The 27,409-nt window shown below is 37.1% G+C and overlaps 1 protein-coding gene across 1 annotated transcript in view; it reads left to right on the forward strand.

The window, feature by feature from the left end:
* The window catches only part of DNAJC15 (DnaJ heat shock protein family (Hsp40) member C15), a 64,550-nt gene that overhangs the window by 23,311 nt on the left and 13,830 nt on the right, over positions 1–27,409 (forward strand). Inside the window, exons 2-5 of the mRNA XM_007187055.2 lie at positions 2,979–3,030; positions 5,268–5,341; positions 13,897–13,973; positions 20,539–20,609. Coding sequence (XP_007187117.2) covers positions 2,979–3,030; positions 5,268–5,341; positions 13,897–13,973; positions 20,539–20,609 — 274 coding nt within the window. The remainder of the gene's footprint in view (positions 1–2,978; positions 3,031–5,267; positions 5,342–13,896; positions 13,974–20,538; positions 20,610–27,409) is intronic.

Raw genomic sequence — 27,409 nt, forward strand, 5'->3', positions numbered from 1 at the left:
CACAGGATCTTCGATGAGGCATGTGGGATCTTTCGTTGCAGCACGTGGGCTCTTTGTTGTGGCACGTGGGCTTAGTTGCCCCGCGGCATGTGGGATCTTAGTTCCCCGACCAGGGATCAAACCCGTGTTCCCTGTATTGGAAGGCGGATTCTTTACCACTGGACCCACCAGGGAAGTCCCCCTGGGCTCTTTTGTTCATTTTCTACTGGATCATCTGTCTTTTTAATGTGGAGGAATTCTCTGTATTTTTGGGTATGTGCTCATCGTTATGTGTTGCAAATGACTTCTCCCGTTCTGTGGCTGGTTCAAGCTGAAATATTAAGAATACGTCAGATCTTCATAGGCAAAGATAAATATTTCTAGTCAGATGAAAGAATAAACAAGTTTTATAAGGAAGGAAAATAAATTCACACATGAAAACAGTTGAGTACTTTTTTAAAAATAAATTTATTTATTTATTTATTTATTTATGGCTGAGTTGGGTCTTTGTTGCTGCGTGCAGGCTTTCTCTAGTTGCAGTGAGCGGTGGCTACTCTTCGTTGCAGTGTGCGAGCTTCTCATTGCGGTGGCTTCTCTTGATGCAGAGCACGGGCTCTAGGCGTGCGGGCTTCAGTAGTTGTGGTGCGCTGGCTCAGTAGCTGTGGCTCGCAGGCTCAGTAGTTGCGGCGCACGGGCTTAGTTGTTCTATGGCATGTGGGATCTTCCCAGACCAGGGCTCGACCCCATGTCCCCTGCATTGGCAGGCGGATTCCTAATCACTGCGCCACCAGGGAAGCCCCATTTGAGTACTTTGGTTGGACTGAGGATCCTTAAAGTGAACCAATGGAAAATAAGACTGGAAAACTCAAAATATGTAGCCCCTGGGAAGCTCTAGAAAATGGCAAAAATATACCTCAACAGAACACCTTCTTGAAATCAATACTCGTTTCCCTTCAGTTCAGGAGTAATTATGTCTAGACAACCTGAAGGGAACCTCAAAGACTGTTTGGTCTCTTGCTAGCTAGATCTAGGCTTGTCCTTCTCTGCCAGGGAAAGAATCTTCCTTTACTGAGATTGCCCTAGTGCTCTGCCTGGTGAAAATGTGAATCTTAGAACTGGAGCTGAGGACTTCCCTGGTGGCGCAGTCGTTAAGAATCCGCCTGCCAACGCAGGAGACATGGGTTCCAGCCCTGGTCCAGGAAGATCCCATCTGCTGCAGAGCAACTAAGCCTGTGCGCCACAGCTACTGAGCATGCAGTCTAGAACCTGCGAGCCACAACTACTGAGCCCACATGCCACAACTACTGAAGCCCGCGCGCCTAGAGCCTGTGCTCCGCAACAAGAGAAGCCACCGCAATGAGAAGCCCGCACGCTGCAGCGAAGAGTAGACCCCGCTCACGGCAACTAGAGAAAGCCTGCATGCAGCAAGGAAGACTCAGTGAAGCAAAAAATAAATAAATAAATTTATTTTTAAAAAAAGTCTAACTCTTTAACAAAAAAACAACTGGAACTGAGGAGGGGAAACCTAGATGAACTTTCCTCATCTTGTCTATGAAGAGCTCTAGACTTCCAAGAGAGAGTTACTGGGTGTTAAAGTTAGAGCACCTTCATACAGTTGGCCTTTTAGTCTTGATGTTTATCCTTATAGAGTCTCCTCTTGAAGACTTGGGGCTTTGATTTCCTAAAACTTGCATTCTCTTACAGAACTTGAAAACTGATGGCTATAGGGCTTTTCGGTTTTACTATCCATCTATTCTCAGCTTCCATCTTATGATTTCTGCTGTACCGTTGTGAAATGACTCCATTCTATTCCCTAGTGAGATTATTGTAGCTTTTTTTTTAGTTTTTGGATCTTATGGGTTTGCCTCTTTCACCACTAATCAGACAAAAACCGTTTCTATAGTGTCTCTCCTTAATTCTGATCCCATCAAAATTTGATTTGGCTGTAAGTACCTGAAAACTGAAAATAGTAGTAGTATCTTAGGAAGACAATTTTATTTTTACCTCATGTAAATAGAAGCAGTCCAGGGGTACTGTGGCAGCCCCATGATCACCCAGGACACAGTCTCCTTTCATCTCATTGTTCTTCCTTCCTTATCCGACATGGCAGCTCCTGGTGTAATGTCTACCTTGCAGCCAGCAGGAAGGAGGAATGGAGGAGGAGAAGGACATTCCACCGTCCCATGAAGGACTTCTCTGAGGCTGCACACACCACTCTGCTTATATCCTATAAGCCAACACTTAGTAAACATAGCTGTGCCTAAGTCTAAGGGGGGGCTTGGAAATATGTGTCTGGCTACAAATAGGAATTTTGATCCTGTAGAAGAAGGGGAAAATGGATCTTGGGGGGGCAACCGTTGATCTTTGCTACATAAAACCGTCTTCCGTTGTGACATATATTTTCCCAAGGTGGTTAAGGAGAAAAGCATAGACTGATATGGAGTATATAACTAATTTAAAATTTATCAGGATGAGCTCATAACTTTAAATTCTGAATTCTTGGCTCTTACTGTAAAAATTTTTACATTGATCTAGAAAGGTAGAAATAAGCTAGCTCTTAAGTTATTCATCACTTTTACTAATTTTTCACAGTTTGACTTCTTTTCTAAACATGGATACGTTTTATCAAGTTTTTTAAATATAGCAGAGTCCATCGAGCATTGCATATGTAAAGGAGGAGGAAATATTTACCTTTTAGCTTTATAGAAGATAAATACATTAAACCCACTATTAAGAATAGTCTATAGAAAACATTTTAGCAATAGGTAACATAAAAGCTCTTGGTTAGAACAAATTCAAATACATGGAAATTAAATGAAATCTAGAATTATTTTAATTCACTGAAAATTAGCTGTAATCCTGAAGATTTTTAAAAATTCTACACCGCAGAGCTTGAGGAAAATGTGTTATTAATCATAATTATTCTCATTATTTAAAATGATTTACTTAAAAAACCCAGTATGTAACACTATAAGTGATAATCATTTTTTCCTCCATAGGCAAGAAGTTTGATAGCTGTGGGACTGGGTGTTGCAACTCTTGGATTTGCAGGTAAGATAAATAAAGGATATATATCAATAAATGTTGTAGGAGAAATATTTCCAAATAGCTTCTATAGTGATTCATGAGAAGACTCTTAGTATTCTGAGGTTTTTGGTTTTAAGACATACGTTCCCATTCTTTGCAACATTTATAGTCACTGAAGATTTGTCAGCGTAGCAAATCTAGATAAACTTTGTAGTGAAGGAAATTAACAATACAAAAGCTAGGAAAACTAGCCCCAATAATAATTGATCCTCCTGACATTTTTTTAGTTTGAGCTATAGTGTATTATTAAAAAATAAAATCTCTTTAATATGAAGCAGTGTAAGTGATAATGGGGCTCTTTTATTTTCCCATTTTTTTTCTTGCCGATAAAAATACGCATTTTCTGAGCTGTCAGTTCTTTCTGATGAGCGTAGCCATTCTTTATAGTATATTTATCATTCATTTTAACATGTTGGTGTAATTTCTTTGACAAACCCAGGAGAATTTCTTTTACTGCCAAAATCTTTTTAGAAAGAATAGTTATAAAGATTTAAAGTAAAATTGCCGTCTCTTCTAACCATTAATTTATAGTTTTAAATTGCATAGCTATTCTCTAATTAAATGTTAATCTGAGAGCATTTCCTTGTTGATAAAGATTTACATTTTTCATTTAGCATTTGTGTCTCTTAAGTTCCATGGATTTGATCTTGTTAATTGGATCTTCTTTTTAGGCGGAGCTACATTCCATTGTGGTTATATGCAGTGAGATCCAATAGAAAAAGAGACATAAAAGATTTTGTTTTGTTTTGTATAATATTTAATCCCACACAACTCTATTTAAAGCACCTTACCAGTAAGAACTTTAAAATCAGGAAGATCAGTGGTTCAGATTCTCTTGGTTCTTGTACTGTCAAAGTCTTGTGTCTCATATAACTATAGTTAACTACTTACTGCAGTTTCATGAGAAGAGTATCATGTCTGAAAAGGAATTCTGACAAACTTGCCCATAAACATAAAACAATTTTTGTATTAATTACTGTAGCAGAATAGGCATAGTTATTTCAAATGCAAATGTAAGATTTTTATTTGAAATTAGAGAAAGATATACTTTTGCCAAGGTCTTCTTTCTACAATGAGAAGAATTGGTGTATGTATTCTATACATACTACTCTGTTGCCAAATTCAGTTTACTAACTAGAATATTAATAGCAGGCAGTTCTCTTTCAGGATCAAATATGACTGAAGAGTAGAATTTAGGAGAAAGTACCCCTAGACTATTGGAACTAGATCTTCTCCTTTATGGTTAAAGTAAATGTCCAGATGTCACTTCTTGAAGCCTTTAATTGCTTTTTTACATTGAGATTGCATGATTGTGGTTTTGAAGGAATTTTGAGGTACTTTAAAAGCCATATTTTATACTGTTGTAGAATCAAATGGAAGTCGATATTTATATAAGAGATTTAGATGAGTTAGGGTTCCAGCTTCATTTAATTTTACTCTATTTAATGTTCTACTTGATCTCAAGAGCTTTTTATCTCCTACTTAGATTGGCTACTTCACATCTTCCTATGTCTAGCATCCTTTGTTTTTCACTGTAACATGTTGTTTGCACAGGAATGACAGTATATTTAGACAGGTTACTTCTTATAAAATATCTATGTAGTTGAACTTTCCCAGTAGAAATCTTGATTTGCAAATAACATTATGGTTAGAAATTGAATTTAAGTTCAGAGGGTCATAATTTACAAAAGGTAAATTAGCCAGATAACATTTTATTCTTGTTCTATACCCTCAAAACAATTTAGGACCTGTTTTTCTATTGATACTTAGTTGTCCAGACTCAGAGGAGTTTTGATTATTAGGATGCCTAAGAAAGGAAAGCACTAAAATAAAAGAAGCTTTTAGGAGAGTAGTCATCCTCAGTGAGAAATTGAGTGCTAGGATGTTATTGTTTTTATGACCTGTAACATTGTATAAAAGTAGGATTTTATACATAACCATTGAAATTTTCTAATTTTCTAATTATGAACTAAAGCTTAATTTAATAGCTATGAATATTATATTAAAATGAAATCTGTCCTCCATTTAGTAAATTAGAAATTTGAAAAAACGTGACTGTCTTTCTGGTAGATTTTGAGATAGTTATTAAAATAACATATATAAAGTAAACTATTAATAAATACTATGGTGAGCACTTTGTGGGTGTTGGCTTTCATTGTAGAAAATATATTATATTTGCTTTTATTCCTGTTACTATTTAGGTCGCTACACATTTCAAATCTGGAAACCTCTAGGACAAGTAATCACAGAAACTGCAAAGAAGATTTCAACTCCTGTAAGTTAAAAATGGCTTTAGTAAGAAATCTAACCTTGCTTTGATTTTTGTTTATATGCCATTACTGATAGTAATTCAGAAAAATGTTTTGGATTTTCATACAAATGTTTGTATCATTGGCAACTTTATCTACTTTATTGATTTAGTTTCTTTTAAGTTTCTTGGTCATGTTATTTTATATCTAAGCTTATTCCTGACTTTGACTTTTAATTATCATATTCCTTTTAGTAGTATTACATCAACTTTGAGGTAATTTTTTTTCCTTGTTTAATTAGTATTCATTTAGTGATTGTCCTGTGCCAGGGGCTAGGCATAGCTGGTGAACAAAACAGACATGGTCCCTGTCCTGATGGAGCTTACCCAAAAGTTTATTTCATCTTCAAATTTGAAACTAGTTCCCTCGTACCACCACACCTGGCTATCTATCTCAAACATAAAGTTATACGATTCCAACCTTGAAACCTATAGGGCTTATACATTCATCTACTAGCATAACAGCTACTCTGCTGAGCTGAATATAAGTAAAAAATGAATGATAGTAGGTATTAAAAAGCTATAGTGTGGTGAACTGTGGTTTGCGACCACTGGAAACCATGCAAAGAAAACTCACTGAAGCAGTACAACATAAACATTGATTTCTGGGAAACAGAAGATCTGGGATAGATCAGCTTGGCTTACAGCAATTTGAGAATGAATGGCTTGTTTTAGCAAAGGCATTATAGGCTTGTGAGGCTTAGTTAGTCATGAACAGTAACCACACTTTCAAAGGATGACATACTATTTTATGACAGATAATTAAACTCGGGGTCAAAAGAACTGTAAGTGATTTTGCAGACTTATAAATGCATGTCTCTGATTAGAGGGAGCATGTGTTTATTTTCTGTTTTCCTGTTTATATTTTATTTGGCTAAAGTATTAATAGGTATTTAGCATTCATTCAATAAATGTTCATTAAGCACCTACTATGTACTGGACATTATTGTGGGGAGTGGGAGGTAGTCATGAACCAGACAAAGACACTGCCCTCTAGGAGTTTACTTTTTAGTGGAAACAATTAACAAATAAATAAGATATATAATATGTAGAGGTGTTGAAGGTAGAAGTTTAGTTTTCTTTAGAGAACTAAATCAGCATAAGAGATTGATTCTTTAACAGCAGAGAGGAATCTATATTAGATAGGTCTGGGAAGGCCTCTCTGAGAAGATGAGGGAGCAGGCCATGTGAACATCTGAACAAAGAGCTTTCTAGTGGGAACACTGCAAAGATCCTGAGGTGGAAATGAGTTTAGCAGCAAGAGTAACTCCAGTGGTGTATGTGGAAGGAATAGTGGTAGTTTGGGCCCAGATCACTTAGGGCCAAATAGACTGTGACAAAGACAGCAGATTTTGGTTTAAGTGTGATGGAAAGCCTTTGAAAGGTTTTGAGCATGTGGGCAACATGATTACCAATTTAGGTGATCACTCTGCCTGCTGCAAAGAGTATAGACTAGAATGAGTCAGAGGAGAAGCTGTGAAACCTGTTAAGAGGGTATTGAGATAGTCCAGGGACTTAGGTGATGGTGGCTTGACATAGTTATTTAAATGTCTTTCCATATGTTTATGTATAGCAAATTGAGAGACTTTCAGAAATCATTTCTCTCCTGTTATGCTGATCTTCAGTAGATATATTTATACCATAAATAGACTTGTGTTTTGTAGAACTACATTATTTAACACTGAAAGGAAAAGACAGAAAGAAAATGAGAAACATTTCACTGCTCTGTGGAGGCTCACAGATAAGGTAGAATAGTTTAAGAGATTATTATGGGTACCCTGAATGCGGCCCCTGCATTTCTTTTTTCTTTTCAAAGGTGTCTCTATTTATTTATTTATTTATTTATTTATTGGCTGCGTTGGGTCTTCGTTGCTGTGCGAAGGCTTTCTCTAGTTGTGGCGAGCGGGGGCTACTCTTCGTTGCGGTATGTGGACTTCTCATTGCGGTGGCTTCTCTTGTTGTGGAGCACGGGCTCTAGGCACGTGGGCTTCAGTTGTTGTGGCATGCAGGCTCAGTAGTTGTGGCTCGTGGGCTCTAGAGCACAGGCTCAGTAGTTGTGGCTCACGGGCTTAGTTGCTCCGTGGCATGTGGGATCTTCCTGGACCAGGGCTCGAACCTGTGTTCCCTGCATTGGCAGGCGGATTCTTAACCACTGCGCTACCAGGGAAGTCCCGGCCCCTGCATTTCTTAAGGAGAGAAAAGTGATAACGTGCCCCCTTTCCCTCCCTTTTGTGGGCTTCAAGTTAAGACAAGTGCCTTTTGATAAATCTGGCCCCTTTTCCACAAAGTACTACTCTTGCAGTTTGCAGTGAAACATCTTGGAATATCTTTATCATCATCATAATTATACCTCAGTGTAGATAGGAGTTTTTAAAATAATTCTTTAAATATTAATTATTCCAGGGAAATTGAGGAATGAAATATATACATACTTTCTCTTGGCACTGATTCCAAAAAGCCAAATTCATAAGCACAGCATTTACAGTGTTTTGATTTTGTAACTGTGTTCATTATTGAATCAAATAGAGTTACTAACAAATAGGGACTGTAGTCGTGTATCAATAAATGCCTGTCACTCAAAGGAGAATGTTCAAGGCTCAAGTTCCTATGGGTTCTCTTTTCATTTTTTTCTTAAACTTTATTCACTTCTTCGATGCTTTAACATCATCTTTTTCTTAAATCTCATCTTTCTTTTTCTCATGCTTTTTTCCCCATTCTTCTGGAATGTTGCCTCGAATAATTTTGTTCATATGGAATGCATGGAGAGTTTGTTTCTTTCCCTCTCACTGTTATCATGTAGCTGCTGGCTCCTTGGAACCTGGTGGAGCCAGTATTAGAGGGATACTACGGAAGTCTCTGCTCAGACTGAGTCTCTGTGCCCACCTCTATACTTCCCTGCATACTTTCAGCCACATTTTTTGGTACTCTCAGACTTAGCCAGATTTTCTGGTGTTCTTTTTCCTTTGTACACTGCTTGTTTTGATTTTGATTTTCTTTTGTTTGTGTTTTTGGTTTTTAGGTTGGGGTGATTTTTCTTTGTGTGTTTGTCGTTTAGTGCTGGAAATTTGGGAGATTTTCTCTTTATTATTGATATTCTGAAATTTCACAGGAATTTTTAGCCTTGGCTTATGTGAAAATTGTCTATTTTTTGTTCTGTAAGATCCTCATATATTTTTTCTTTATTTTTTCCTTCCAATGTGTCTCTGCTCCTGGAACTCATACAAGTGGCCTTTCTTAGCAGTTGGGTAGATTTACTTCAACAGTTGAATTGAATGAGAAGATTGGCAGTGTGCTGTGAGCACGTAGGTGGCTTATATCAACAGTCATGTCATGTCTCTTCCAAATCAAGGAGCCCAGAGGCAGTCTTGGAACCTCCAGAGCCCAGGAGTGGTTGAGTACTATGTGTATTTTACTCCTTGGCATAACTGTCCCCCTCTTCAGCCCTCTGGGTTCAGTGTGATCTGTTGGTACTCCCCTTTGCTTCTCTTGGGACCTACCACCCACAGTTAGATGCATCCCAGGCTGTGATTCTCTTTCTCGGCCTGAGGGCTAAAGTGGTAGGTGGCAGGCCCTTATGCCCTATGCTGATGGAGTTAGGAATGGTCTCTCTCTGCTGTTCTGGTTTAATTAATTACCCTGATGTTATTTTTTGTATTTGTTGACTCTGAATTTAGTCAGAGGGGCTGCTAAACTGGGGCTGCTGTGATTTTTCTATATGTGCAGTCTTACCTGTTTTCAATCTTCCAGGATTTCTTTAAACTTTCTGGTTTGCTACTTGATCCATTTCTTGTTTTCTAGGCCTCTTATGGATTTTTCTTGTTTAAAATATCTCTTTTCTCATTTCAAAGGCACTTTGGAAAGCAAAAGACTTTTATTATTCAGTCTGCTGTTTTGAACCAGTACCTTTTACTTGATTTTTTAAAGTATTAATGTATATTATTGACCCAGCTATTGTCTAATTACCCCTAATTTTTTTCTTGGGGAAAAAACCCCAAGTCATTTATCTTCTTTTGAGGCTTTTCTTTTTCTATTTGTGAATTTTTCTTTTTACTTGAATATAAGTTTTTTAAATTGGACTTAACATTGTTTGATGGTTAAGTGAAATTCATGGAAATAACACTAATTAAACTCATCCTTCTGTGGCTCTATAAATCAAATAGATTATTATACATAATTAAAGTTTATGGTTTATGGTAAATGTGTTTCTTCTGTTAAGACTGTGGAATGATATATTTTCCTGGTTGTTTGGAGGGCTTTTATGTTTCAAGTGATTGAGTAAATTAGCTAATGAAGACTTTAACTTGGTTCGTTTCACATCTTCTTTAATAATATATAGCACTACAGCATTCAATGTTAATTTTAGAAGGAAAATTATTTTGATTTTTGTTTATATATATATATATACTTTATAAATAAAATAATACAAAATAATAATTTGTAAGGTTCAGGGTGTGTTTCCAATAGACAGCAGAATAAATCCCATTATTACTGTTCTTGGAAATTCTATTAGAAAAATCTAACCATCTACTCTATCTGTTTGATGATATAGTTGTTTCTTATTGTAATCACATTTTTTTTTAATTTAAACATTTCCTTGACCCACCAGTGTTGTCAGAAAATAGTTCTGCATTGTCTATGTCTATATATCCTAATATAATGTAGTATTGGTGTATTACTTGTAAGCTTCAAAGGGCTTACAATTTCTTTTTAAAATTATGTAATGTAAAACCTAAATTCCATATGAGTTTAGAAGGCATGCTTTTTTCTGAAGTAGCATGAGCAGTTTTTTTTCATTGTTTTCTCTGTCTGCCTTTCTGTATATAGCCCCCAAATATTAAATGTCTATCCTCAAAAGTGATATAGTTCCTTTAGAAAGATTGTGATGATTGTATATTTACTTGTAAGCTTATTTGTAAACAGGTCAATGTTTTAGGGTATGAGCCTCATCCAGATGCTAGACTTTAAGTAACCTTTTCTTAGTCTCCTTTTCTACCTGGAAAAAACAAAGTAAAAAATTTGCTTAGAGGGCTTCCCTGGTGGCGCAGTGGTTGAGAATCTGCCTGCTAATGCAGGGGACACGGGTTCGAGCCCTGGCCTGGGAAGATCCCACATGCCGCAGAGCGGCTGGGCCCGTGAGCCACAACTGCTGAGCCTGCGCGTCTGGAGCCTGTGCTCCGCAACGAGAGAGGCCCGCGCATCGCGATGAAGAGTGGCCCCCGCTTGCCACAAATGGAGAAAGCCCTCGCACAGAAACGAAGACCCAACACAGCCAAAATCAATCAATCAATCAATCAATCAAACATACGCATCTGATTCAAGATCCTCATTAAAAAAAAAAAAAAAAAAAAAAAAAATTTGCTTAGATATAATGGCTACTTTTAAGGTTAATGAGCTTTGTGAATATAGTGGAAATGACAGTTCATGAAACATCATCAATTTATGTTTATTATGCTGAAAATTTGGAGCTCACAAAGGTAGATACTCATAAATATTAGGGAGTAAGGTATGCATCTAGTAAAAATTTTGATCACCTGAGAGAAACCTTCAAACCAGCTGTTCTTCCTCTGTTAAGTTTTCTATTCCTTTATATATATTCCCCTATATATCTCTTATTCCTTTATATATTCCCCTGTGTGTGTGTGCTTGTGTATATATACATAATTTGTCCACATTAGCATGTGTACTTAAACAATTTGATTCCCTTCCTCCCCTCACAATTTGGAGGAGGGGGTTGTTTTTTGTTTTCTTACTAGATTGTTAATTACTTGAAATTTGGAATAGTACATCATATTCCTCACAGTACTGGTACATTGATAGATTAGCATCTATGTGATAAAGGGCAGAACTTCACTTGTCTCATTTGAAAAGTTCTGGCACATAGTAGGTGCTAATGTATTTGTTGAATGAGTTAATTGCCAGGGAATTATTACCAATGGAAATTTATGACAAGCTGTTCAAAGAGAATAGCTTACACAAATGACCAGATCTGGCTCCTTAGGACTTATTTCTTAAGCTCTAATAATTTACTTGGTTTCCTTTTAGTCCTTTTTTTAAAAAAAAAATTGTATATGTAACTGTGTTTATTGTTGAAAATTTAGAAAGTAAAAATAAACATGGAGAAAATAATTATTCATAATTCTACCACCCCAAAATAACATTTTGGTGTATATACTTTCAGATTTTGTTTTATGCAAGCATACACTTATTTGTTTTTCCTTAGAAAAATATAGGTTCACGTTTTAGAAACATGCACGCATTCAATCATGTGTGAATTTTTTTCCTTCTAAAAGTTGAGTTCATGCATCCTGTTTTCTCTAAGAGCTCCTGAAGAGTTGTCTCTCTTTGCTGTCTCCCATTCCTTTCCTCCTGTTCTCTGTTTTTTTTTTTTTTTTAATTTATTTTTGTCTGCGTTGGGTCTTTGTTGCTGCGCACGGGCTTTCTCTAGTTGTGGTGAGCAGGGGCTACTCTTCGTTGTGGTGCGCGGGCTTCTTATTGCGGTGGCTTCTCTTTTTGCGGAGCACAGGCTCTAGGCGCATGGGCTTCAGTAGTTGTGGCTCGTGGGCTCTAGAGCGCAGGCTCAGTAGTTGTGGCGGGCGAGCTTAGTTGTTCCACAGCATGTGGGATCTTCCCGGACCAGGGCTCGAACCCGTGTCCCCTGCATTAGCAGGTGGATTCTTAACCACTGCGCCACCAAGGAAGCCCTCTCCTGTTCTCTCTTAAACTCACTCTAATCAAACCTTCACTTCCAGTACCTTCACTAGACTTAGATTTACCAAAGGGTAAATCCAGCCGTCAGTCCTCAGTTCTCATCTTACTTGACCTATCGGAAGCACTTGAAACTATTTTTCACTTTCTCACTTTTGGTATCTGCTTTTCCTCCTCCTGCACCGCTAGGCCGTCACAGTTTCCTTTACTGATTCCTCTCCATCTCTGTGCCACTAAATGTTGCAGTTTCTAGGGCTCAGTCTTTGGACTTCTTATCTACACTCCCCCTCTAGGTGACCTCATTTAGTCTCACACCTTTAAATACCCTCTGTGTACTCATGACTCCCAGATGTTATCTCCAGGTCAGACTTTTCCTCCACTTACATAGACATTTGAAACTTAATGTAACCAAAACCAATCTCCTGATATGTGTTACCCACAAGAAACAAATAACAAATAACCACTCCTTCTCTAAGTCATTAATGGCAATTTAGGCCAGAAACCTTGCAGTTATTTGCAGAGTGAGACAAAGTTTAGCAAGCTGGTAGTTTATTAGAGAATGCTCTTAGGATCAACAGCTCCAGAAGGCAAGAGAAGGAAGAAGAATGGAGGGATAATTTAAGCTGCACTGCAGTCTTAGTAAAAGGCCTGAGGCAGCCAGCCGCCCCCCACCCCCCCACCCCCGGGGAGCTCTGACACTCAGGTGACTCATCGTGATTATCCCGATTTGGGGCAAGAGGCCATGAAGCTAAGTGACATCACCTGGGAGGTAAATATAGCTAAGAAGTCCAAGGACTGAGCCCTGGAGAACTACAGTGTTTATACCCTGACGTCAGCCAGTCATCAGCTAGAGACCCTCCTGCGAAGGGGGCGTGAGCTTGACATTCTTCAGCCAAGGCAATTGCTGGAGTTTGACAGCTGAGTGCTGTCTGCCAGCAGCTGCCCCAGTGTCTGAGGAGTAAGTGCCTCAGCTCTGAAGGGGGATCTGTGCAGTGTATAGCAGTGTTTACTGCATCATCTTTAGTTCCCTGCTTTTTCTCATATCCCATATTCAATCCAAACAAATGTTATTTCTGCTTTCAAAATACATCCAAAATCTGACAGCTCTCACCTCCTCCTCTACTATCACATTGGTGCATACCAGCATCATGTCTTGCCTAGATTACTGTTATGTCGTCCTAACTGGTCTCCTGCCTGCACTCTGCACCTGTCTTCTCCACACAGCAGTTAGAGTAATTCTTTTAAAACCAAGTCAAATCTGTTACCCCAGTGCTCTGGTTCTCCTACCACTGAGAATAAAATCCTGAATCATTTCCACTGCTTCCAGGGCCCTCCACAATCTGGCGCCAGTTATCTCTGCTACTTCTCTCCTCCTTGCTCAGGCCTCTCCAGCCACATTGACCTTTCAGTCTAGTCTTCCGGTCTCTTGGCCTCCCTGTCTAATATCCTGATGTCCTCCCCACCTTGTCAGTTTCTCCTCTTTCTCAGTCAGCCAGTCTAGTAGGTTAAAAAGATGTCTGTCATCTCTACAGTAAGTGACTTGGTCAAGGTTATCCGATGAGAAAATTACCGTAGAGCTTAGATAAAGTTCAAGCCTTTTGCTTCTACTGACCTGTTTTATTCCTTCAGTGTAGTGTTTATCTTGGTCATAATTTCTTGTAGAGGATTATTGTTTAGTGCTCTCCCTCCCCACCGCCCACAATTCCAAGTTGACTTCTGGAAAATACATTACTCTTATTGCAGCTGTGTGATGGGATTGAGGTCATGCCACCTCATACGTGGAACTAATTATTTCTTGCTCTTTCTTTCCTGTATAGAGCTTTTCATCCTACTATAAAGGAGGATTTGAACAAAAAATGAGTAGGCGAGAAGCGAGTCTTATTTTAGGTGTAAGGTAGGTGTGCTGCATATGTATTATTTTGTTCTGTGGCTAAGTTTGTCTTGAAAAAGGAGAAAATGTGACAGTAAAGTTATCCTTATATTTTAAATTATGGATAGGAGGCAGAGGAGAAAATATCAAATTTTTACATTTTAAAACCTCAAATCTAAGAGATTATCCTACCACCCCTAAAAGAAATCAGGCGTATTTGCGATGTGCCTTTATTTCTCGACAAGGAGCTACTGTATTTGAATACTAAAGTTCCAATGCAATTATCAAAGTCGCCTTTATTGTGACAATGAGTTCTTTCTGGATTCAGTTTTCTAATTTGATATGTATCATATTTTCAATTATAACATGGGATCTGTTTCACAGTTCTTTCCTAGTTCCACAATTTGACATCTAGCATATTTCGTTATACTTGTTTTACCTTAGTATCCATTTATTGTCTAACTTTGGACAGTTTGGAGAAAGTTAATGATATTATGTGATTGCTGTACATCATTTAACACTTAAAGTTAATAATACATCCCCTACCATAGATTTACCAGTATCTATATTTGTTTACCTTATGTTCCCTTTAGAGCTCACTCAAATTTTTATGGGGGTTGGTTACAATATGTTACCTACAACACATCTTATGGTGACTTAGTCAACATAATTAAGGAGAATAGATCATAAAGTCCTATATCAACAGAATTTTTTAATCTCTTTTAGATTAGCAGATATTTAAGGCCAAACATTTTGTAATTTCTTACGACCAATCAAGAAAAAACAAAAAGGTGGGTAGGGGAGGAACAGCTCAATTTAGCTTGGTGCTTCATTTAAATATAAGAAGAGATGGGGGCTTCCCTGGTGGTGCAGTGGTTAAGAATCTGCCTGCCAATGCAGGGGACACGGGTTCGAGCCCTGGTCCAGGAAGATCCCACATGCCGTGGAGCAACTAAGCCTGTGCGCCACAACTACTGAGCCTGCGCTCTAGAGCCCGCGAGCCACAACTACTGAGCCTGCGTGCCACAACTACTGAAGTCCATTCCCCTAGAGCCCATGCTCTGCAACAAGAGAAGCCACTGCAACGGGAAGCCCGTGCACCGCCATGAAGAGTAGCCTCTGCTCACTGCAACTAGAGAAAGCCCATGTGCAGCAATGAAGACCCAATGCAGCCATTAATAAATAAATAAAATAAATAAATTTATTAAAAAAATAAAAAATAAAAAAAAAGAAGAGATGGGCTCTCTCACTGAGAATACAAAAAAAAGAAATGATTTTAAGCAGGGGAACCAAACTAGGAAATTAGCTATATTTCTAACTATTCTTTGCTTTAATATTATTCAGAGTGGCATTGTTATTTTTCTTGGGCCCCCATATCATCCCATTCATAGTGTTGAAATGTGAATATGATGCACATTATTAAACCAAACACAAAAGTTTTTGAGGGTATCATTTAATATCATCCAAGGTACTCCTGTTTTTAGGAAAGATAGTTAGGAGTTGACTTAAGATACATAGTTATAAAGTTTTATCCCATTGAGCTGGAAGCTGTACAAAATTTCACAAGGAAAATTGAGTGGCTAACAGCACAGACTCTGATAACAAGTGAATCTGGGTACAAAGACCAATTTTACCACCTGTTAGGTGCATGACTTCAGTCTCATCATTTGTAAAATAGAGAAAATATTAGTTTCTACTGCATTGGGTTGCTGCGAAGATGAACACATATGAAGTTTTAGCATAAACGTAGAACTTGGTAACTACTCAATAAATATTAGCTAAGCAGACAGATCCTCATCCTGATTCTGTTGCTGAGGCACTTATTGTTAGCTTTTCTGCCCTTCAGCTTCTTCAGTTTTGATTTGGAATTAATAATATCTGCCTTGTCGGAATTTATAATGACATGAGTGATACCTTTTTATCAAAGTGCCTACCAAATAACAGGTGCTGAATAAATGTTGTCACCGCTCTATTCCCATCTCTATCATGAATGCAGAAGCTAAATATTTGCCCTTAACACATTAAGTAGAAAGGTGGAACTTATTTGCTTTCCTCTAGCCCTTTCTTTCAGTCAGGCAGTGTTGATTTTGAGGAGATTCTTTAAGGTGTGAATACTTTGCTGTGTTTCCATTTTCTGTGATAAGTGAATCCAAACGATTTAGACTACATAACAAGTAGGTAAAGACACAATGGAGCTGACTCTGTTGATACTCTATTTAAAAACAAAGAAACCCCTATGTTACTAGATGACTATGTTACTAGATGACTCTGTATATTCTTACATATTGCGTAAGCCTGAAATATTTTACTGAGCTGCCCAGGAAAACTTAATATACCTGATATATTCTGAAATTATGCACACATTTGTGATTTTCAGACTTTCTAAAAACGTCTGTGGAACTCTGTTTAAATGTTATTCAATAGACTAGTAGTAGAAAAAGATGAGACCAAAACTGCTCCATTTGCTACAGGATCAGGGAGCACTACTCTGTTCTACACACCGCACTCACCTACTCCCAGTCAGATGCATTCCAGGGAGCAGTTGGAAATCCCTGATCTAGGCAAAATGATATTTAAAGTTACATTTTCAATTTGTGGTGGAATTGTCTATGCTGGAGATATATCAGAGCTACATTTAATTTTTAATGCTTTGTTTAAGAACTAGGATTCTCTCGTCTTGCTTAATCTTTACAAGACCAGTATCAAGGAGCTTATCTCCTATATTTTCTTCTAGTAGTTTTAAGGTGTTAACATCTAAGTCTTTAATCCATTTTGAGTTAATTTTGGTGTGTGGTATAAGATAAAGGTCCAGTTTTATTCCTTTGCATATGACCGTTCAGATTTTCTGTTCCCAATAAACACTATTTATTGAAGAGACTATCCTTTCCCTCACTGTATATTCTCTATTCCTTTGTTGTAAATTAATTGACCGTATATGTATGGGTTTATTTCTAGGCTCTGTTCTGTACCATTAATCTATGTGTCTTTTTATGCCAATACCATACTGTTTGATTACTAGAGCATTTGTAATATATTGATAGATTGAAATCAGGAAGTTTGATGCCTCCAGCTTTGTTCTTCTTTCCCAAGATTACTTTGGTTATTCAGGATCTTTTGTGGTTGGTTCCATACAAATTTTAGGAATTTTTGTTCTATTTCTGTGAAAAATGCCTTTGGAATTTTGATATAAGTTGCATTGAATCTGTATAGTGCTTTGGATAGTATGGACATTTAAAAAAAATTACTTCTTCCAATCCATGAGCACAGAATATCTTTCTATTTATTTGTGTCTTCAGTTTCTTTCATCAGTGTCTTCTGGTTTTCAGTGTACAGGTCTTTCACCTCCTTGGTTAAATTTATTCTTCGGTATTTTATTGTTTTTGATGCAATTTTAAATGGGATTGTTTTCTTGATTTTCTGATATCTTGTTATTAGTATATAGAAACACAATAAATTATTATACATTGATTTTATAGCCTGCAACTTTACTGAATTTATTGATTAGTTCTAACAGTTTTGTGGTGTAGTCTTTAGGGTTTTTTATATGTAATATCATGTCATCTGCAAATAATGACAGTTTTACTTCCTCCTTTCTCATTTGGATGCCTTTTATTTCTTTTTCTTGACTAATTGCTCTGACTAGGACTTTCAATGCTATGTTGAATAAAGGTGGTGAGAGTGGGCAACTTTGTCTTGTTTCTGATCTTAGAGGAAAAGCTTTCAGCTTTTCATCATTGAGTATAATGTTAGCTGTGGGCTTTTCATATATGGTCTTTATTATGTTGAGCTTCGTTCCCTCTATACCTACCTTGTCAAGAGTTTTTATCATTAATGGATATTGAATTTTGTCAAATGCTTCTTCTACATCTATTGAAATGACTATGTGATTTTTATCCTTCGTTTTGTTACTGTGGTATATCACATTGATTGACTTTCAGATGTTGAACCATCCTTGCATTCCTGGAATAAATCCCACTTAATCATGGTATATGATCCTTTTAATGTATTGTTGAATTCGATTTGGTAATATTTGTTGAGAATTTTTGCATTTGTGATCATCAGGGATACTGGCCTGTATTTTTCTTTTCTTGTAGTGTCCTTGCCTGGTTTTGGTATCAGGGTAATGCTAGCCTCATAAAATGAGTTTGGAAGTGTTTCCTCCTCTTGCATTTTTTGTAAGAGTTTAAGGATTGGTGTTAATTATTCTTTAAATGTTTGGTAGAATTTAGTGAAGACATCTGGTCCTGGACTTTTCTTTGTTGGAAGTTTTTTGATTGCTGATTCAGTCTCATTAGTAGTAACTGGTCTGTTCATATTTTCTAAGATTCAGTCTTGGTAGATGCTTTGTTTCTAGGAATTTATCCATTTATTTCTCCTAGAGTGTCCAATTTGTTATTGTATAGTACAGTTCACAGTAGTCTCTTATCCTTTGTATTTCTGTGTTATCAGTTGTAATCTCTCCTTTTTCATTTCTGATTTTACTTGAGTCCTCTGTTTTCTTCGTGATCTAGCTAGTGGTTTGTCTGTTTTGTATATATTCTCAAAAAACTAGCTCTTCGTTTCATTGATTTTTGGTTTTTTGGTCTTTTTAGTCTCTATTTCATTTATTTTCTGTAATCTTTATTTTCCTTCTACTAATTTTGGGCTTAGTTTGTTCTTCTTTTTATACTTCCCTGAGGTGTAAAGTTAGGTTGTTTATCCAAGTTCTTTTTTTCCCCCCTGAATGTAGGCTTTTATTACTGTAAACTTTCCTCTTAGAAATGCTTTGGCTGCATCCCATAAGTTTTGGTAGGTTGTTCATTTGTCTCAAGATATTTTTTGATTTCTCTTTTGACTTGCTTTTTGACTTAAGACTTATTTATTTTATTTATAGAAGAATGTTTATATACTTATGTAGCAATTGATAGTGTATTTTAACATGTTTGATAATCTGTTATTTAACCCCAGGAGATTAGAAGTAGCAAGTAACTGGCAAGTAACAGCTAGAGACTAGAACACTGGCAGAATTGAGGATTGACAACTGGCAGCAAGGAAGGCAGTGTTCAAAACAGACAGAAGAACTTAAATGGGTAGCATTTTATGACCATTTAGTATAAAGGCAAGCAAACCTCTGCAGACCTTGAGAGTTTCTTTGCACTTAATTGATACTCATGATAATGCTTTTTGAGTCATTCAAAATATGCTAGATTAGATTATTTATACCCCATTTTTTAAAAAGTAGGAAATGTAATACATTTTCATAAGCATTCTTTATGTTCATGATAATAACTACTATTCTTTGGACACTAACTGTATGCCAGGCCATGCTCATCCTTTTGCTTATATAATCTAATTTGTCCTTAAAATAATCCTAGGAGTTATGCTTATGAGAAAATTTTGCTTGTGAGAAAATTATAACTCAGAGAGTTCAAGTAAGCAAGACAAAGTGTTTTTTTTGTTTGTTTTTGCCGCACCACATGGCATGTGGGATCTTGGTTTCCCCACCAGGGATTGAACCCACGTCCCCTGAAGAGGAAGTACGGAGTCTTAACCACTGGACCACCAGGGAAGTCCCAAGACAAAATTTTATAGATTATGAGTGATGGATTTAAACCTGTGTCTGAATATCTCTAAAAGTTCCTGCTTTTAGCCCCTACAGTGTGTTTCATCCATATAGATTATTTTGAGTTTCACAGCAACCACTGTGTACTTTGAGTCAGCTACTGTTATTTCCATTTGAGGCCCAGAAAAGCAGCTTAGATAAGCTAGTATTAATATTAAGTAGAAACACCAGGATTTTGTTATTATTAGTGTTAATTTTTTTCCTTACCTGGAAAATGTACTAGAGAGAAGGAGTTCCAGTACTGGATAAATTAGGTTTTGCAGGAATAATTTTAGGTTTATTTAACTTTCTCCTTTGATTTTTGTTTAGAGCATAGGCTCTAACAGCCAAGCTTTTCCCATAGGTTTCTCACAAAGCTAAATAAATTATGAGCTATGAGGCGTTTTGAGATGTTCTGTTGAAAGGTAATAATAGTAAAAGCTAACTATTATGGAACATTTGCTACACACCAGGCACTGCTGTAGCACTTTGTTGGCATCAACTAATTTAATCCTTGTAATTGCTCTATGAGGACTATGTTGTTCCTAGCCCTGTTTTACAATGAAGAAACCGAAGCTCAGAGAGGGTAAAAAATTTGACGAAGGCTACCCCATCTTTCATGGCAGTGCTAGGATTAAAATCCTGAAGTCTGGTAGCCCTAGAGTTCAAATACCTGTTTGTTACATTATATGTACTGCCTTCCCCTCAAAGAGCTTGAAGCATAAACTTTCAAACTCACAGTAATAGTCTACAGGCTATGATTCTCCTATCCTATATATTGTGTATATGTTTTTTTAATTGAGAATAAGGACTGAAGGAAAGTACATGCAGCATTGAATATGATTTATTTTGATGGTTGGTAGAATGAAGTGACAAGCTGTAATTTCATATTTATCCACAAGATGGTGAAATTCTCATTAGTTTTTAATTTCTTAAAACTCATATAAACCATTAATTTATAATCTGCATTTGACACTATTTGTTACAGGCACTTTAATTTCTTTTTAGCCCATCTGCTGGCAAGGCCAAGATTAGAGCAGCTCACAGGAGAATCATGATTTTGAATCACCCAGATAAAGGTAGGTAAAATTCCTGTTTTTCACAATATGTGGATCAGAATATGCTCTGATTCCTTTCAGTTTACTTAAGCTCATTATAAATGATATATAGCTGAAATGGAAATTTATGTGTCACACGTGTTGTGATTTTTCTTATAAATAAATGAGCCTTTAGATTGGAGTTCAGTGACCCACCGAAGTGATGCATTTATAGTTATCAGTTTTGGAAAACTTAGTTAGCGATTTCTATATATGAGTATCTAACCCCTGTTTGAGGCTCCTAGCATTTTTTAATCTTTTTTTAAAATATTTATTTATTTTACTTATTTATTTTCTTTATTTTTTTGGCTGCGTCAGGTCTTAGTTGTGGCATACAGGGTCTTTTGTTGTGGCACGCAGGATCTTCTTTGGGGCATGCGGGCTTCTTTCTAGTTGTCGCACTTGGGCTCCAGGGCACGTGGGCTCTGTAGTTGTGGCGCACGGGCTCTCTGTTGAGGCGCACGGGCTCTCTGTTGAGGCGCATGAGCTCAGTAGCTGTGGTGTGTGGGCTTAGTTGCCCCACAGCATGTGGGATCTTAGTTCCCCGACCAGGTATTGAACCCACGTCCCCTGCATTGGAAGGCGGATTCTTTACCACTGGACCACCAGGGAAGTCCCGAGGCTCCTAGCATTTTGATGGAGAAAGAAAAAACATGAGTTGTGGACTCTTTGACTGTATTAACTGATTTGGGCATCATGAATTACATTTGTTTAACCTTACACATAAAAGTACAAGACTTAGAGGATATTCTCTAAATCTTTTAATGTAGTATGTCACAGATGATAATAAATTTCTTAATTTTATTCTGGAAGGCTCTGAGGCTGAGCTATTTTTTTGTAACTGGCCAGGTTTTAAATGTAAATTTATCTTACAGAAAGACAATTATTATAACTTTAACTACCCTACAGCTGCTTGAGAGAGAAAGCCCATATGTTTTTTACTGTTTCTGCTCTAAAATAACAGATGGCAGAAGGTTACACTGTATTTCAGAAGTCAGAAGTGGGGGAATAGGGGACAGACAGTGAAGGGTTTCTTGGATTCTTACAGACTTTCAGTTTTCTAATTATATTGAAAAAAATTAAAAACAAATTTTGGATTTCTACCCATCGTGACTCCAAAATCAGGCATTCTTTTTCAGCTTTCTCACTTAATTACTTACTATAAAAATTCTTTTCACTAAATATCATCTCCTTTGGTTTTTGCACTTGCTATTCTTTAGTGTGAATAAACAAGAGAATAAACTTTGAAAAGAGGTTTTGCTTAAAATTTCTAAACAGCTTCAACAGTTACTAAAAGATTCTTTCAACTAATTTACTTTGCATTGTGGGCTTTCAGAGTAATTGACTCCGAAAGAAATGTGTTTAAATGATTCTGATGAACCTAGGGGCAGGACAGGAATAAAGACACAGACATAGAGAATGGATTTGAGGAAGTGGGGAGGGGGAAGGGTAAGCTGGGACGAAGTGAGAGAGTGGTATGGACATACATACACTACCAAATGTAAAATAGATAGCTAGTGGGAAGCAGCTGCATAGCACAGGGAGATCAGGTCGGTGCTTTGTGATCACCTAGAGAGGTGGGATAGGGAGGGTGGGAGGGACATGAGGGAGGAGATATGGGGACATTGTAGAGCAATTATACTCCAATAAAGATATTAGAAAGGAAGGGAGGGAGGGAGGGAATAAAGATATTAAAGAAAGGTAGGTAGGGAGGGAGGAAGGGAGGAAGGAAGGAAGGGAGGGAGGAAGGGAGGGAGGAGTTTATCAAGTGTATGCCCTTCTCTCGTTGACTGCAGTGGGATCAAGCACTCATGTATTTCAGATGATTGACAAGTTGTTGATTGTGTCTACTGGCAAGGAAGCGAGCTCTAAAATGTGTCTAAAAGAATATATATTTTTAGATACCTTTAGTAAAATATAGAAAATGTTCATATATGTTATGAGCCAGTAGTGTTTAAGGAATTACTTGATTTATTCTGAGATTGTATATTTATCAGAATTGGGGTTGTTGGCTGCCCATAGTGTGCTTACTAGTATCCTCTAGTCTGGCCTTGCATTGGTGGCAGAGTGGGAGGGAATGGATCTGGAAGTAGGAGCCAGCATTCTTTTTCATCTTCTGCCTTCTAGCTAGCAGCATGGCCTTGAACACTCCCCTAACCTCTCCAAATGTCAATGTTATCATATACAAAATGAAAGGATTTATTTCTAAAGCTTTTTTTGGATATATGATATAATGTAATACTTTTATATACCTATTCAATTAATTCAGAACCTGTACCTTGTATTTCTATTCGGATCACATTTTTAACCTAAGAAAGATGCTTTTAATCAACAGTTGTCAACAACAAATGTGACAACTGTAGACATCTTGTCCATATAATTACTCATTCACCCCAAATTTTATAATATTTGGAGTTTCAGAGAGTTCATAGACTTCTTAAAACCCATCCATATACTCATAGTTAAGAACTCCTGCTCTAGTACAAGTATGACGACTTAAGGAATATTGCAACTACTTGAGGGGAAAAAAATTCATGTTTGATGGAGTTGGGAGATGATAGCTCATAAATCTGGAAATTATCTCTTGAGAAGGAAGGTTGTTTTGTTTTGCTTCATTTTTAATGGGAAGAAGATGATGGATTTTGTTGTTGTTATTTATTTTCACAATGGTTTATATTTTCTGATTTCTAACTCTACAGTAGTTATATTTAGATAAGGGTATTCCTCACCTGGTACCATCTGTCTCTATAAGAAGATAATAGATTTTAAATGAAAATGTCTGTCCTTGCAGAGAAAAAGCCAGGAATATTTGGGGAAGTATGAGAACGGGCAACTCTCAATTTTGCCTGCTCTTTTTACAGTTCTTTACCTGTTTGCTTGGCCAGGTCACCACTGAGTGTTATTTATAGGTGGTTGCAAACACTTGACTCCTCCAGCCAGTGCTTCTGCAATTCGTGCATATTCTTTCTCTCACCACCCCACCCCCGCGTGACTTTTCTCTTGGTTTTGCTACCAGCTGGTAAAACAAAGCGAGAACTTCAAATGTGTGATCAACGATAACTTGTTACACATTTCATTATTAGCTTGTGCAAAGAAAGTGACACCAGAAAATTAGGTGTGGGAAATGACTGGAAATAAATTTTTTGTAACCAATTTTAAATGAGCATTCAGATGTGCTTTGGTAAAAAGTAAATTTTGCCTTTTCTTTTAGTGAGATAAAAGGTTAATGCAGTAAAAATGTCTCAGCTCTTTGATCTAATGCTTTTAGAATATCTTTTAGCTTATACTTTTTTAAATTACTGGAGAAAACGATTAGTTGTTATGAAGTCAGTAGTTTGATATTAATGCCTAACGAAAATAGGAAGACAGACTAGGTAAATTTGAAAAACTATAGAACCTCAGAGATCTCTCGTAGACTGTCTAATCCAGTGCTTCTCAAAGTGTAGTTTGCCTGTTCATACCAGGCCAGTTTGTTACCTGTGTGCAACAAATAAAAAACTGAAATCAAAAGTAAGCATTCAGAAATCTTTATAGCCATTTGACATTGCTATGGCATCCAAGAAAATTTTTTAAAAAGTGCTTCACCATAGTTTGAGGACACTGATCTAATCAATGCTGCCTACTAAATCTTTCTGCTCCATCCTGGGAAAAATGCCCTGTTAGCTTTCCTTAAAGATATTTAGTGATGGAGAGCTTCCTGCTTTGCAAAGCAATGCACTGATAGGCAGCGGTAACTACTAAAAAGTTCTTCCTTACACTTAGCTGAAATCTGCCTGCCGCAGCACATTCTCAGTCTTTTTTCCATGTATGTCCCCTTTCAATAAACATATAATGCTCTCTCTTCTTTAATAGTATTTAAATCAAAATTAAATTAAATATTGGGATTAAAAATAAGTCAAAGTAATTTATACTGTTGAATGGGTTTTCCTTAATTACCCGTATTGTAAAAGAAGCCAAATTTGACATGAAGCCCTGGTAATAATATATGACAACTTATTACAATATATTGCATTTAAAAGATGTATTTCAAACATTTAGAAAAAGGAAGATATGATCACTAAGAGTCAACATGGAATCACTAAGAAAAAGTGATGCCTAATTAGCTCAATTTCCTTTTTTGATAGATGTACTAGACTATTATTTGTTTTAGAGGGCTCATCTTTCATTTCCCTTCATTTCAACATTTTAATCAGATTTAAGACTTTGTATAAGATAATTTTGTTTTCTCACATATTAATTTTCCTTGATAAGTGGTGAGATATTTAAAAGTAAAGAACATGGCTTATTTATCTTTAGAACCTATGTGTTTGACATTTAATAAATTCTAATTTTTTTCATGAGTGAATGAATAAGCAAATCAATAAAAAGAAGGCATACAAATAAAATGTACAGGTAAAATAGTGTTGTGAAAATGACTATATAATGATCATATCAAAATTTTAAAAGACTTATTAGCTTGATGTGAAATGACCTGAAACTATTCTTTTATTCATTCAGAAATTATTTATTCAACTTCTACAAGGTGTCAGAACATTGTGCTAATAAATCTTGGGATTTAAACTGTAAAACAGGGCAAGGCTTCCCTGGTGGCGCAGTGGTTAAGAATCTGTCTGCCAATGCAGGGGTCACGGGTTCGAGCCCTGGCCCGGGAAGATCCCACATGCCGTGGAGCAACTAAGCCCGTGTGCCACAACTACTGAGCCTACGCTCTAGAGCCCATGAGCCACAACTACTGAGCCTGTGTGCCACAACTACTGAAGCCCACACGCCTAGAGCCCGTGCTCCTCAACAAGAGAAGACACTGCAATGAGAAGCCTGCACACTGCAATGAAGACCCAATGCAGCCAACAAGAAATAAAAATAAAATAAATAAATTTTTAAAAAACCCCCAAAACTGTAAAACAGGGCAACTAGATCCTTGTCTTCGTGGAACATACATTCTAGTGGAGGGACAGACATAAAAACAAGTAAACCTATTTCAAATTGCAATAAGTGCAATAAAGGGCACAATGGCCTGAGATTATAGAATACGGGAAAGAGGCAACTTTACATGGGATGATTGGGGAGGCCTCTCTGAGGAGCCCTAAGGGATGAAAAGAAGCTAGCCATGTGAAGAGTGGTTGGAAAGTTAAGGAACTAGCATGTTCCTAGGAGGAAAGAACTTATTGTGCTTAAGGGAGAAAACTAGTGTGATAAGGGTGTAATAAGCAAGGGGAGAAGCTGCATGAGGTGAGGTGGTGCCCAGAGTTTGAAAACAGTATGCTTTATGGTAATGAAACACTATAGGTTTTGTATAATATTAATATTCCATAAGATGTCACAGAAAAACCCGAACGACCCAATATTTGGATCGTGTTTGGCCAACCCAATATTTGAACTTTATTCTAAATAGAGTGGGAAGTTACTGTCAGGTTTTAAGCAGTAGAGTGATGTAATTCGATTTACTTTTTTTAAAAGAGATTATGTTTCTCCTCAATCTCTATTTTTATTTTTAGGTTCTCTTTGTATTGAAGTAGAAAATACAGGCAGAAAAGTTCACATCATAATATATATCTAAGTAAATTTTTACAAACATACTCATATAAACAGCCCCCAGATCAAGGACGAAAACATCACCATACCCCTGAAGAGTATGGGGTACTTTCAAGACCCCTTTCAGTCTACCTCAACCTTAAAAGGAACCACTATCTTGATGTATATATCATAGGTTAGCTTTGTCTCTTGAATGTCTAGTCATTTGCATCTGGCTGCCTTGGGTCAACATTATCTTTGTGCAATTCATCCATATTGTAATGTGGAGCAGTCATTTGTTCATTCTCATTGATGTATAGCAACCTTAGCAAGGCGTGCACTGTGGACCCCCAGGGGTTCCTAATACTCCTCTAGGAACTTATTTTCTCCCTTTTCAGGCCTTCTTTGGGTATACAAGGTAATTATTTTTTTGAATACCATGCATTTTGTATGAAAGCAACAGTTTTCAAACTTTTTCGTCTCAGACCAAAAAGTGTATCAGTGGAAATGATCAACTAGAGAGATCAGTGAATTAGAAGAGATTAAATTTAAATTCAACAGGGATAAATGTAATGTTCTTTTAGGTCCCCAAAATCAATTGTGTAAATATAGGGCAGAGACTTGGCAGTGCTTCACATGAAAAAGAGCCATGGGGGTATATTTGATCTAAAGGCTATAAGGTTCAACGGTGTAAAAGCCATTAGAAATAAGCCAGTGCATTCTTAAGCTGCATTAAAGGGCACACAGTATCTGTATTATGAGACTGAATATTACCACAATCTTCTGTACTTGTCACTCACTTATTCAACTACTATTTATTACCCAGCTGTACTGAGCTGAAGTTAGATCTTGTCCAGAATTTTGTGTCCCTTTCTGGATGCTAGATTTTGGAAGACATTGACAAACTAAGTAGTATTCAGAGGAAACCAAACAGGATGTTGAGGAGCTGGAAGCAGTGTCATATGAGGAATCATTCATTCATTTAACAAAATAGAATATAGCAGAAGTAACATTGTATGAATTCTGAGTCTAGGCCTCAAAAAGCTTTGCAGCTTCAGCCATTACCCTCTTAGAACCTGGAGACTACCATGTGAAGACCAGGTTGGTCTATGCCTCCTGAAGGATAAAAGACCAAGTTGAGAGCAAGGACTAGCCATCCCAGGTAAAGTCCCAGTGAGGCCATCCTGTACCAACCAGCCCTAGCTAACCTGACCCAGCTCAGAAGAACTGCCCAGTTAATCCATGGAATAGTGAGGGGAAAAAAACATTGT

The sequence above is a fragment of the Balaenoptera acutorostrata genome, chromosome 18, assembly GCF_949987535.1.
Source record: "Balaenoptera acutorostrata chromosome 18, mBalAcu1.1, whole genome shotgun sequence".
Taxonomy (NCBI): Eukaryota; Metazoa; Chordata; class Mammalia; order Artiodactyla; family Balaenopteridae; genus Balaenoptera; species Balaenoptera acutorostrata.